Source organism: Egretta garzetta, unplaced genomic scaffold (genome assembly GCF_000687185.1).
Source record: "Egretta garzetta isolate BGI_Z169 unplaced genomic scaffold, ASM68718v1 scaffold96, whole genome shotgun sequence".
In the NCBI taxonomy this organism is placed as follows: domain Eukaryota; kingdom Metazoa; phylum Chordata; class Aves; order Pelecaniformes; family Ardeidae; genus Egretta; species Egretta garzetta.
Window position 1 is genome coordinate 1,800,861 of NW_009259965.1, and position 12,080 is coordinate 1,812,940.

At 38.7% G+C, this 12,080-nt stretch overlaps 1 protein-coding gene across 3 annotated transcripts in view; it reads left to right on the forward strand.

The window, feature by feature from the left end:
- The window catches only part of DNAJC13 (DnaJ heat shock protein family (Hsp40) member C13), a 49,249-nt gene that overhangs the window by 14,579 nt on the left and 22,590 nt on the right, over positions 1-12,080 (forward strand). For 2 of the 3 annotated variants that reach the window (XM_035895690.1, XM_035895691.1), the window contains exons 17-30: positions 962-1,037; positions 2,037-2,132; positions 2,284-2,427; positions 3,600-3,614; positions 4,125-4,207; positions 5,437-5,590; positions 7,756-7,859; positions 7,934-8,093; positions 9,153-9,215; positions 9,554-9,655; positions 9,828-9,932; positions 10,333-10,535; positions 11,020-11,104; positions 11,588-11,742. In XM_035895690.1, coding sequence (XP_035751583.1) covers positions 962-1,037; positions 2,037-2,132; positions 2,284-2,427; positions 3,600-3,614; positions 4,125-4,207; positions 5,437-5,590; positions 7,756-7,859; positions 7,934-8,093; positions 9,153-9,215; positions 9,554-9,655; positions 9,828-9,932; positions 10,333-10,535; positions 11,020-11,104; positions 11,588-11,742 — 1,545 coding nt within the window. The remainder of the gene's footprint in view (positions 1-961; positions 1,038-2,036; positions 2,133-2,283; positions 2,428-3,599; positions 3,615-4,124; positions 4,208-5,436; positions 5,591-7,755; positions 7,860-7,933; positions 8,094-9,152; positions 9,216-9,553; positions 9,656-9,827; positions 9,933-10,332; positions 10,536-11,019; positions 11,105-11,587; positions 11,743-12,080) is intronic. The other variant, XM_009640182.2, reaches the window with a different exon arrangement.

The following is a 12,080-nucleotide window of genomic DNA, read 5'->3' on the forward strand; positions in this document are numbered from 1 at the left end:
GGTTTTGATTTTTAGCTTTTTCTGAAAACATTCAGGAAAAGAAAAGGCAAGTAGAATGTCTGGAACACGTAAGGAGGTTCAACTTTATACAACTGTATAAATTCTGGCGTGCACACTTCAGGCATCTTGCATGCAGTTAGGGTCACCCATCCCATCTTAGAGAGAAGTCACCTCATACAGGAATCATTCCATGAATTCAGCAATTAGTACAACTTCTGAGCTCTGAGACTGGGCCTTGAGGGCATGCTGAGGAGGATGAGTGATAATTCAACTATTTCCACCCAAATACAAGATTATAGAAGTCTTAAATGCATTTGTTCCTGAAGCCCTTAGAGTTGCTAAGTAATGTAGTGACAAGTGAATCTTGTTGCCACTGTATGTCATTCAGGGGAGAGCTAGTATGAAACCTTCTGTCATACTATTCTGTTTGGAGCTACTACTTATGACTTGCTTGTAAGCAATGCTTTGGTTCAATACAGTAGAACCCTGGTGAGAAATGATGCTTTCTGCCAACAGTTGGCATATAAGGCAGGCTCCCAAAAAGGCTTTCCTAGCCAATAACTGGTATTAAGAGCTTCAAGTAGAGCATTTAACAGTTCTTGATGGCTTCTGGACTCTTAACTTTAACTGTAACTTAAGTTGATCAAGTAAATCGTACACTTGGTCATTAGATGTTTAGTTTCTGCTCTATTGCTCAAGTGTTCTTTTGAGGTCTAGATCAAAAAGCATGTGCTGCTACTGTCCCACTAACTTCACTGGAACTTCTTAAAGGCAACACTTTAAAGCATGCTAAGCATATACTTGAACTGGAACAATATAATGCTTTGTGCTCTTACTTGCTCAAGAGCACAAAGCTCTTGCTCATCTTCATTTCACCAGCATGGTAAGGGTGTCAGTTTAGTGGTTTAAAATATGTTTAAAATTCTAACCTGTGATTTGTTAATTTCAATGGCTTTTTCAGGCAGTTAAGTAGACATTTGGTTGGCCTCTGGACAGCTGAGAACAAAACTGCTATGAATTTGTTGAAACGTATTTTGGTGAGTAAAAATGGGATATGGAGTACGGAAAAAATGAAATCTGAAAGTCTGTAGTATTAGAAGACTTGGGATAGTCTATATGTTAAACACATTCCCTTTCCCTTTCAAGTAGGAAGTCTAGTCTGGCATCTGCTGTTTGAAGGACATCGATGGCTAGTACAAAACATCTCTGATTCTTAAAGTATTCTGTGACTTTCCTGCTACTTTTAAAAATGGTGTATGACACACAACTTAAAAATAAGGCGTCTGACTTTTTTTTCTCTATTAAAAGGACGAAAATGTAGGAGACATAGTAAACATAGTTCCTAATGCTTAGTGCCAGTAAGAAATTAAGGCAACAGTTCTGTCTGTGCTTTCATGCCTGTCCAACATTGTTTGCTTATAACATAGATAACATAGGAAGTATCAGCTAATACATATATTTATTTCACCCTTACAGCCTCCTGAAAGGTTCTTGCTTAAGTTACTTCAGTGAAACTAATTCAAAGAATAGTGTTCTAAGGAATTACTAATTCTGAAAAAAATACCAACTTTTAAATTCAAAATAGCAGTTCCTTCATTTCTGGCAGAGCAAACTGTCTTCATCTTGGTCGCTGCCTTCTAGAAGGTTTAGTCAAATCAGATTCTTATCTCTAATGTCACATGCAATGTTCAAGCAATATTGGAGGATATGAGTGGATTCTAGTGTTACAGTATTCATCCCCCTCAATATTGCAGCGGGATCAACTCTCTTCCTGCAGTCCTTAGCTTCATTAAGTGCTCCTTTAAGAAATGTGATATAGGCAAGAGCTGTACTGAAGCTAATTATGTGCCTCTGTTGAGGATCGTGGCATTTCACTAATAAAAGCAAAAAGCTGCTGTAGCTTTACATACTTGTTTTAGAGTAGATTATAAATTCTGTTTTGAAATATCTAATTTAAAGAAATTATCTTGTTACTTACTGTGGTGGTTTCAGTTCCGTTAGGCACATGTGTTCACACTGTTTTTAAATGTTTTTAGCCACCAGGTTTGCTGGCGTACCTTGACAGTGCTGATCCTGTTCCTGAAAAAGATGCTGATAGGATGCATGTTAGAGATAACTTAAAAATTGCAACTGTAAGTAAATATAGTGGTCTTACCTCTTCTGTTATATAGATGTACAGTCTTAGTGAATTTTCTAATACAGACATTTGACTATTGCATTGACCTGCATCAAACATGTTGATAGACCAGCAACTGCAAATAACTAATAGGATTTATTCTGCAGGATCAATATGGCAAGTTTAATAAAGTACCGGAGTGGCAGAGACTGGCTGGAAAAGCTGCGAAGGAAGTTGAAAAATTTGCCAAAGAGAAGGTGGATCTGGTCTTGATGCATTGGAGGGACAGAATGGGCATAGCTCAAAAAGAGGTAAAAGCATTTGAAACTCTGTTACAGCAACTTGACAAGTACAGAGAGGAACATCTATAGCTCCATGAAATTTGAGCGAAGTTTTGTCAGTAATAAAGTGCAGGAATGTGAGAAACTTCATAGATCTGCTTCCTTTTAGCAAACTCTCTGCCTCTTACTACTACTACTCTTCTTCGGTTAGAAGTAGATCACAGGGAGAATGTAAAGCAGGCAATTGGATTCCTTCAGCATATGTTTTAAGCTTTAGCCAACCTTATCAAACTGGACTGCAGTTTATGTGCATTTCTTCCAAGATAACTCTAGAGGAGAATGGGAAATTCCTTGAAATATGGCAAAACCAGTTTTTGAAATACATTTGGAAGAAACTATGAATATTCTTTGTGTCCAAAAGGATGTGCATAGTATCTTAGTTATGGAACTTGCCTGAAGAATCTTAGAGTTATCTTGAATGTAGGTATCTCGGTGCTTAAATTGCAACATAAGATTATATGTAAAACCACGGTTAAGATTGAAGTGATAAATGACTGTTTTGATCTGATATTGTAATGAGGATAGCTCAAGCACTGCTGGAGTTCTTACTGTTGGTCTCCTTTTTATTTTAATTTTATTGTCATGTTCTGTATGACAAACTCTTTGAATTCTGAGGCATTTCCCTTAACTTTCTTCAGTCTCCTGACTAAGCTTGTCTTTATGCATTCTGGAAATGAAACAAACTAGTATATATGCACGGAAGGATGAAAAGAGCAATGCAATACAGAGTATTGAAAATGCCTGTCTTTGTACTTGACCTGATGTTACAATAGGCTTTAATTTAGGAAAACCTTAACATGGTAAAAATGAGCTCAAGTTTGATGTAGACTGTGGTGCAGAATTTTGACAGGTTATATTTCTGGAATAATGGTGAACTAGGTTCAAAACAAAGCTTTAATGGAGAAATGTGGAAAATGGTAGTGGAAGGGCAAATTGCACTTTAAACACCTTGTCTAGATACTGAGTTTAAACAATCATTTTTCCATCTGGATTTCCGAGCTGTTTAATTTCACAGTAAATGTATTGAAATGTAGCTTGGAAAAGGTATTTGCAAGTTTGGTATTACCACTTTGAATTACTTCAGTGGCTGTGGCTTGTTAAATGTACCTTTTCTTTTTCTTCCAACTTTCCATCACAATCAGGACAGAAACAATATGGTGAGTCTGTATATCTCTGCCACTTGCGTGGATTGTGTTGCTCAGAATTCTGCTTGCATGTGGTACCTCATGTAGAGTATAACGATGTCATGCTTGATCGAACTAGGGAACCTTTCAGTGGTCAAGTCAGGTTTGTGACTCACTTTTGTGGCTTGCTCTAGTTATTTCCTTTCAAGAGCAAAGCATTCTTGTTGTGGGTTTTCCCCTAGATCAGCTTTGGAGCTGATGAATGCTTTATGGTGATGGGAACTAAGCTTTTCTCAGGGATAATGTGCTTCTAAATGAATGACTTGTTCAACAGCTGAAAGTTTCTCTAGCATGATTTAACTTTGTGTAAATAACGCTTGTGAAAGTCTGTTGCTGCTACTACTTAGAAAAGGAGACCCTATTAATGAGGCTTAACTTAGTGTGGCTTTTGAAAGAGTTAAAAAAAACACGGCTTTTTATTTTAAAAGGGGAAAAGGAGGAGTATCTGTTTCCACTGACTTCTTAAATTTGGCTCTTTTGCAGAACATTATTCAAAAGCCAGTGATATTAAGGAAACGACGCCAAAGAATAAAAATAGAAGCAAACTGGGATCTCTTCTATTACAGGTAAAATACTAAGTTTAATATGGTGGTCTCAGATACAAGTTGTTACCTGGATATTTTCAATATCTTCTCAGTTGCTCTGTCTTGATTCCAACTTCTGTCTACCTTGAAACAGTGCAAGTGCTTTGTAACAGGAATTTGTGAAAAATGAAATCCTGAGGTATACTTAAGGATTTAGCTGGTGTTTAAGAAAGGGGGGGACTTGGAAAGATTCTCAAATGTTAGCAAACTACATCTTTTTTTCCCTTGAATCAAAAAGAAGAGTGAATAACAAACCACAGGTGCAGATCTGCACAATTTTGAAGGCTAAGCAAAGTAGCACTGAAAATCATTGTAGTGTGGTGGTGCATCAACATGTAAGCTACTCAAGATGTTTTAACTTGAAGTGGAATAAAAATGAATTTAAGGCAGATGAAGAGAAAACACATGGATGCTGGGTTTCAAATAGTGCCACAGATCCTAAATGCAGCTTGCTTCCCTGTGAGTTCTTAAAACTGTCAAAGTTTACAAGGGAGGGGCCTCCATCTGAAAAAAAGATATTATCACTTTACTTTGGCTAGGGGTGTTAAGTTAAATGGACTAATAAAGCTTGACTATTCAACAAACCCTACGAAAGCAAGCTTGGGGAAATTCCGTAAGCTTACCTGTTTGATTTGGTGCTTAGTGTTTCTGAAGGTCAAATACAGGCCGTTCTGCACAAGTGTCACACGAAAGGAAGATTCGCATGCTCCTAAACTTTGAGTATTAAAGTACTGTTCTCAGCCAGTCTCTGGATCCAAAGGCTGTTTTGTAACTGCCACTGAAGAATGTCCACTGACTGTCTTGTGACACCTGAGACATCAACTTCTATTTTCCTGCATGAACTACTTTTTTTGTTTAAAACATGCACATATCAAGTGCATGTCTGCTGCCCTAGGTTATTGTGCGCTTGTAGCCCTTCCTGGCAGATACGATGAATAGCTTGAATGTCTCCTGGCCATAAACTGTATGCTGATAAGAAATTGAGCCAAAAGGGATCACAACAGGCATGCTTTAGTCTAGGCTGTCCTCCATGACTATGAAAACACTGTACAAGTGAACAACCATAATAACTGTGGCAAACTAGAGATGGCTACTCAGCGCCTTCTAATTAAGGCCCAGTAATGCTAATCTTCTCTAGCTTGCCAGCTGAGTCTTGTCTGCCTTTCAGGTAATCTTTTTGAGGGGTTTAAACTATGTAACTTCTTTCTTAGATTTCTTCAGGATCATGCTAGATCCAACTTGATTTGGAACTTCAAAACACGGGAAGAACTGAGAGATACTCTCGAGTCTGAGATGAGAGCATTTAATATTGACAGAGAGCTTGGTAGTGCTAATGTTATCTCATGGAACCATCAGGAGTTTGAGGTAAATGACCCACTGTAGGAGAAACTGCATATGTAAAATATGTCTACTTAAAATGTCACTTTTCTGTCTTTGACTACATGAGTGAATCTTGTGCTGGCAATCCCTGACTGCAAGCTAAAATTCTTTTGTGGTTATGGAATAAACTGCTAAGGCGTGAGGCTGTGAGTGGGTACTGTTGTCCAGTGTCGCTTTGCAAAACTGAAAACTCTTCAGCCTGGCAAATGACACTGTAGGGGTGCAATGATCAGAACCCTTGATGTATTCTTGCATTAAGAGGAAAAGAGAAGAGTTGGTGTTATGTTGTTGTCAAGACAGTTCATACTTGTTCCTGAGTGTGACTGACTTCTTTTGCGTAGTTTCACAAGTCTCTTCGTTCTGATAGGAAGTTCCTTGTCTTTATTTGCATCCTTCTCAGTGATTCTAAGGTTGTTAAATACCGGGTTGCCAAACCACAAGAAGGTTATGTGGCTAAAACCATGCTGCTCTGTAAATGATAGATTGGGGATACTGTTTTCGTATTCTAGGAACAGCAGTACCTAAAGTCAAAATAGCCTTCCAGGCTTCTGCAAAGCAATTGGTATGGTCCTAATTGGCTTTCTCAAAACAACTTGGAAGATGCCTTCAAGTAATGTGCTAATAAACACTTTCTGTACTCTGCTTTTATCTCCAGTATTGTTATGGTTCCACACAGTTTAATATGTAATGCTAAAGCAAAGCAAGGCCACACTTGAGTTCTGTAAGATATTATTAGATATTCCCAATGCCACCCTTGTCACAGTACAGCTTTCTAGTCGAAACTTGAACAGAGTGCTACTAGCAAAACAAGAGTAAACTGCTGCTTTTGAGGAATTATCAGTTGACTACTCTGGCAAATCAGAAGGAATTGCAAGACATCTATTTTATGTATGCAACTTACCCCTATCACACAGCTGCAGATTACTTCTCACCTTGATGCAGTGAATAACTAAGTTTGGGTTTGGACTGGTATTTTTTCCACTGGCATTTAGCTTTCAAAATTTCCTTCAGGTATGGGTACGGCGCAGGACTTTGGGTGTCGCTGTGTTTGCTATCCCAACTCTGTCTCTGTACTTTAGCAGTGCTAACTGGGGCAGAAAGTACAGATCTGAAACTTAGTAATGTAGGCTTCCCACCTGCACTTTGCGCTCCTATGTGGCTTATGCTACTGGAATGTATCACTAGCATTCTTGCAGTTACAGCCCAGGATACTTTGGGACCGGCTTGGGGGGTTTCTGTAACATGGTCTTTGAACAGCTGCTGTCTCAGATGTGCTTTTAAATATTTTAAATGAATACTTTATCAGGCTATGCTGTAAGTATTTGAACTAACTGTGTAGTGGTGACAAAGGTTTTTGTCAGCTGTAGAACCTGTCACTTTGGCAGGGGGATGGTGGCTTGAGATTGCTCTGGAAGTGTACTGGTTAGTGGGATGTCTTTGTATCATGTGCTGTGATCAAATCTGGAGGTAACTTTATGTGGTCTCGTGACAGTGGTCTGCAAACTACAGATAAGAAAAACCACTGTGGAGAGCAGCTTTTGTGATATCTTAGAGGTACCTCTAAATGAGGTGCTTGCCAAATGCTTAAAACCACTGAGAATTGAGGTATATGGTTAAATTTAATGTAGTTGCTCTGAAGTTAATGATGGCTCTCACTGTGCAATTTCACTTCAGCTTCTTGGTGTGTATACTGATGCCTCTAGGCTTTTATTACCCAGCATAATAGCAAGTATAACTAGTAATTAAGTCATGCTTGTGTTTCATACTTGTAGTAACATTGAGTGAAATACTTTGCAACGGAATAACTACTTATTAAAGCTTGAGTCACTGAATGCATCATATTATCCAAGTTTAGTTAATAAAACCAGCTGATATTAGAAACAAGTTACTTAAAGGCTGGAAGCTGGGATTTCAGTAAGATGAGAAACTTCATTTGTTCTGGGGAGCAACAGTAGCTTATGGCATATATTTTATAGATGTGTGTTTCTTTAACAGCAAATTTTCTGATTTCAATATTTCTCAGACTTGTAGGAGGGGTTGCTAACCTTGCTGAGTTTATGGATGCAACCAAGTACAGTGTTGTTATGCAAGCAAAAACTTAATGAAGGAGAAACAATATTTACTGCTAAGTAACTTGTTCTGTGTTGCAGGTAAAATATGAGTGCCTTTCTGAAGAAATAAAAATAGGGGATTATTATCTAAGATTGCTACTGGAAGAAGATGAAACTGAAGAGAGTGGAGCAATCAAAAAATCGTGAGACCTTATTAAAATCCTATCTCATTCCCAGGGTCTCTGTTCTCTTCACTAAAATCTCATCTCTTTCTTAGATATGAATTCTTCAATGAACTCTACCATCGCTTCTTGCTTACCCCAAAAGTGAATATGAAGTGCTTATGTCTGCAAGCATTGGCCATTGTTTATGGAAGATGTCATGAAGAAATAGGACCATTTTCTGATACTAAGTACATTGTTGGGATGTTAGAAAGGGTAAGAATTATTTAAAATTACTTGATATAGAGTAGTTAACATACAGCTAGTCCAACATATGTTCAGATCCTTCAAGTTGCTGTGAAACCTGAGTTTTGGTTTTATAGAATGTGAAGCTGCAGCACGAATAATTTTTTTCCATGCTGTCACCAAGTATTCCTAGTATCTCCCCTTGACTGAAGTTCAAGTTTCACTAAAAACTGCTGATCATAGAAGTATTTCAAACTAGTCTCTTTATATGTGCGTTTTGTTGGCCTTAACAGGTTTTCAGGCTGTACAGAAATAGTGTGAAGGAACTTTGTGAGGTATTAATCTTGTGTTTGCTTTTGAAAAATGCAGAAGCATAAAGCTTCAAGAGGAGAACCTTGTTCCATGTCACATTATTTCAAAATACTGAGTTCAAGAGTAGTAGCAACAGCCCCAGACCTAATGAAATGGTAGCCTTAGGTGAAATGTTAGCCTTGGGTGTGCACATGTGATGGATTAGATTTTTAGTGGTAACTACTTTGCCTATTAAGTGTCTGTTAAGCTATATCTGACAACTGATACAGCTTGCAAAAATACATTTCCATGCAGTCTGAAGGAGGGGGGCTCTTTGCTTACATCACTATGGGGTGTAGATAAGGCTGTTGTACGTGAAACTGAACCAATGCAGTCTCCTGTTATGTTGGGTCTTGATAGTCTTCACCACAGATGTAACACTGAAGACCTAGTCTGTCTGCTGGCTGAAAGCATTCTCTTTTTCCCTTGTATTTGTGTTAACCGGCTCACTGGGGAATCCAAGCACTGTCTCTTTAGAACAGTAGATTTACCAGAAAAGTGGGTTTGAGTGTCAGACCGAGAGCAATCAAAGTGGGGTGGAGAGCAACAAGGCCTCTCCTCTGTGGCGGAAAGCTACATTTATTGGTTGCACATGAAACTGGACACTTAATAGTCAGCAGTTTTATCCTGGGCATGAAAAAAGTAAATGGGTCTTTCCAGGTGCAACTGTGTTGACTTTTGAAGGCAACTTCTAATATATGCTGTCAAACACTAATTTGTTCTCTTCTGCTGCAATAGTGCACTGATAGGCTTGAGCGGGACAGATTGATACTATTTCTCAACAAGCTGATCCTTAATAAGGTAAGGTGGACATATACATGTAACAGTAGCTTATCTGTCTTTCAGCTGTATAAAGTGGCCTGAACTAGTCTTTCTGGGTTAACCTGGGCAAAAATTCAAGTCTTGGGGAAGTCTTAAAACAGTATTTGATATAGCTTTCTGGGATGTGGTAGTTGCTATTTACTGGTGAGAAAGCTGAAGGAAACATGTAGATATTGTGGTGATGGTACCATTCTAGTCACTTTAGAGAATGATTTGACTTTTCTCATGGTCACTTCTTACCTGAATAAAACTGTTCAGTACTTGTAACAACTCTCATCTAGAAAATGCTTGTGTTAACTCAATTGGTCCATTAACAGAAAAATGTGAAGGACCTTATGGATTCAAATGGCATTAGAATCCTTGTGGATCTGCTTACTCTGGCACATCTCCACACAAGCAGAGCTACAGTCCCTCTGCAGGTATGTGGCCTTTGTTTCTTACTTCTCGTCCTTTGCTAGAAGGGCAATTCCTAAAAAAAAAAAACACCAAAAAAAAAAAAACCCCAAAAAAACAGTGTCCTTCTCACATTTCCTGTAGAAATGTGATATTTGCACTGAAGCTAAAGCTATTCTTATAAACGTCAATTTCTAGAGCAACGTGATTGAGGCGGCACCTGATATGAAGAGGGAGAGCGAGAAAGAATGGTACTTTGGCAATGCTGACAAGGAAAGGAGTGGTCCTTACAGCTTTCAAGAGGTACCTGTCAGCTTCAAACTGTCAAACTTGACAAATTATTTCCATCCTGGTGACAGGGCGTGTTTCAAATAGTGAGAGGGAAAACTGTAAACAATGCTAAACTATATTCTCAAAGTAACTCTTTAATTAAGGATTAAAGCTAGATAAGAGACTTGATGTTGTGCCAAGAACAGCAACCTTTTTGGTAAAGCTGCGTACCCCTCCATGCCCTAATTATGCTGGAATTAATCTGTCAGCTTTACTTTGTGTTTCCTGACAGAATTATAAATACGTTAGTGTTTCATGCAACTATAGTAGTCTGCCATACAGCAGTTAAAAGCTTGTCTTGAGTGTGAATATGTAGGAGTGAAGGTAGCTCTGAATGCCGAATCAACTAAATTCGTCTCTAATCTTGCAATAGATGCAGGAACTATGGAACAGTGGAAAGCTGACTTCAAAAACGCGTTGCTGGGCTCAAGGTATGGATGGCTGGCGACCATTACAGGTTATCCCTCAGCTGAAGTGGTGCTTGCTTGCCAGCGGCCAGCCTGTGTTGAATGAGACTGACCTTGCCACGCTTGTACTCAACATGCTCATCACAATGTGTGGATATTTTCCCAGCAGGTAAACACTAATTTTCAGCAGAAGTGGCTAACTTTCTCTGGCAGGCACATAAATTCATAAATTTTATTTTAAAGCTTTTCTTAAAAACAAAGTAGTACATTAATGAACTGTATTAAAGAGCCTTTTGCATAGTAGTAATTAATTCTGTGGGCAAATAGTTTGTAAATGAGACAATACTAATATTGTGAAAGGGACTACAAGAATGAATGCAGAAGCAATATGCATTTCTAATGCACAGCAGCATAGTCTTACTCTTGCAGGCAGGCTTTTGTTTAACTTAAAAACAAAGCTGCTTTAATGCATGACATTAATCTACACTTATCAAGTCTAACAATAAACTTTGAAGTCAACAAAAAAATAATGACCCTGAATATGATCTCAATAGCCTGATACTTACGGCTTAAAGTTGTTCATTCTTGAAAGAGAAAAGGCACGTGTGTGCTTACTGCTGTGCCACTCTATTGTTTGGTGTGGTTTTTTTTAGGGATCAAGACAATGCTATTATAAGACCTCTGCCTAGAGTGAAAAGGCTGTTGTCAGATAGCACTTGCCTTCCTCATATCACTCAGGTAAGCCACTCTTGAAAAAAATGTATCTAAATGAGCAAAAGTCTACCATCTTCCCTGTGTGAATACTTTAAGTGGGACAAACACATCAAATGACATCTGTAACATCCTGCAGATCTCTGGACAAGCAGTTGTTTATTTCGCAAGGTGTTGTTACCAATTTCATGTTGTTTCAGCCAATATCTCATTAATAAATATTTCCATCCTTGGAGATACTGAAAAGCCATCTGGACATGGCCCTTGGCAACCAGCTCTAGGTGACCCTGTTTTTGAGCAGGGGGGGTTGACAAGATGACCTCCAGAGGTCCCTTCCAACTTTAAACATTCTGTGATTTGAACTTGTTATTTTTGGGCTGAAGTATTCTTTAACTGAAATTCTTGTAAGTTTACTGTCTTGTCCTAAGTCTGAATTAGTTAAACTTCAATTTTGGCTAGGTAACTTGCACTACTCAAGCAACTAATGTAAATGCTTGTGTTTGATTTCAGCTATTACTGACTTTTGATCCTATCCTTGTGGAAAAAGTCGCTATATTGCTGTTTCATGTCATGCAAGATAACCCTCAGTTACCTCGTTTTTATCTGAGTGGAGTATTCTTCTTTATCATGATGTACACGGGTTCCAATGTACTTCCTATTGCAAGGTGAGGAAAAAGAATAGCTAAAAATGCCTCTTGACCAGTCATGCTCAGAAGGACTGCTGCTCTAAAATACTCCACGGAGTATGGCCTGCTAGAACCAAGATAAGATTGCAAGCAGACATCCTCTAGAAGAGTCGCCTCAACATGGTCTAGTCGGTCACTAAAAAAGTGAATTGCTTATGACCCTGCCAGGGAGGGAACGAGAGTACTGCCCGATCATATTAGTCTGGAGAAGAGGAGGCTGAGGGGAAACCTTATTGCTCTATACAGCTGCCTGAAAGGAGGTTATAGCGAGGTGGGTGTTGGTCTCTTCTGCCAAGCAACAAGGGATAGGATGAGAG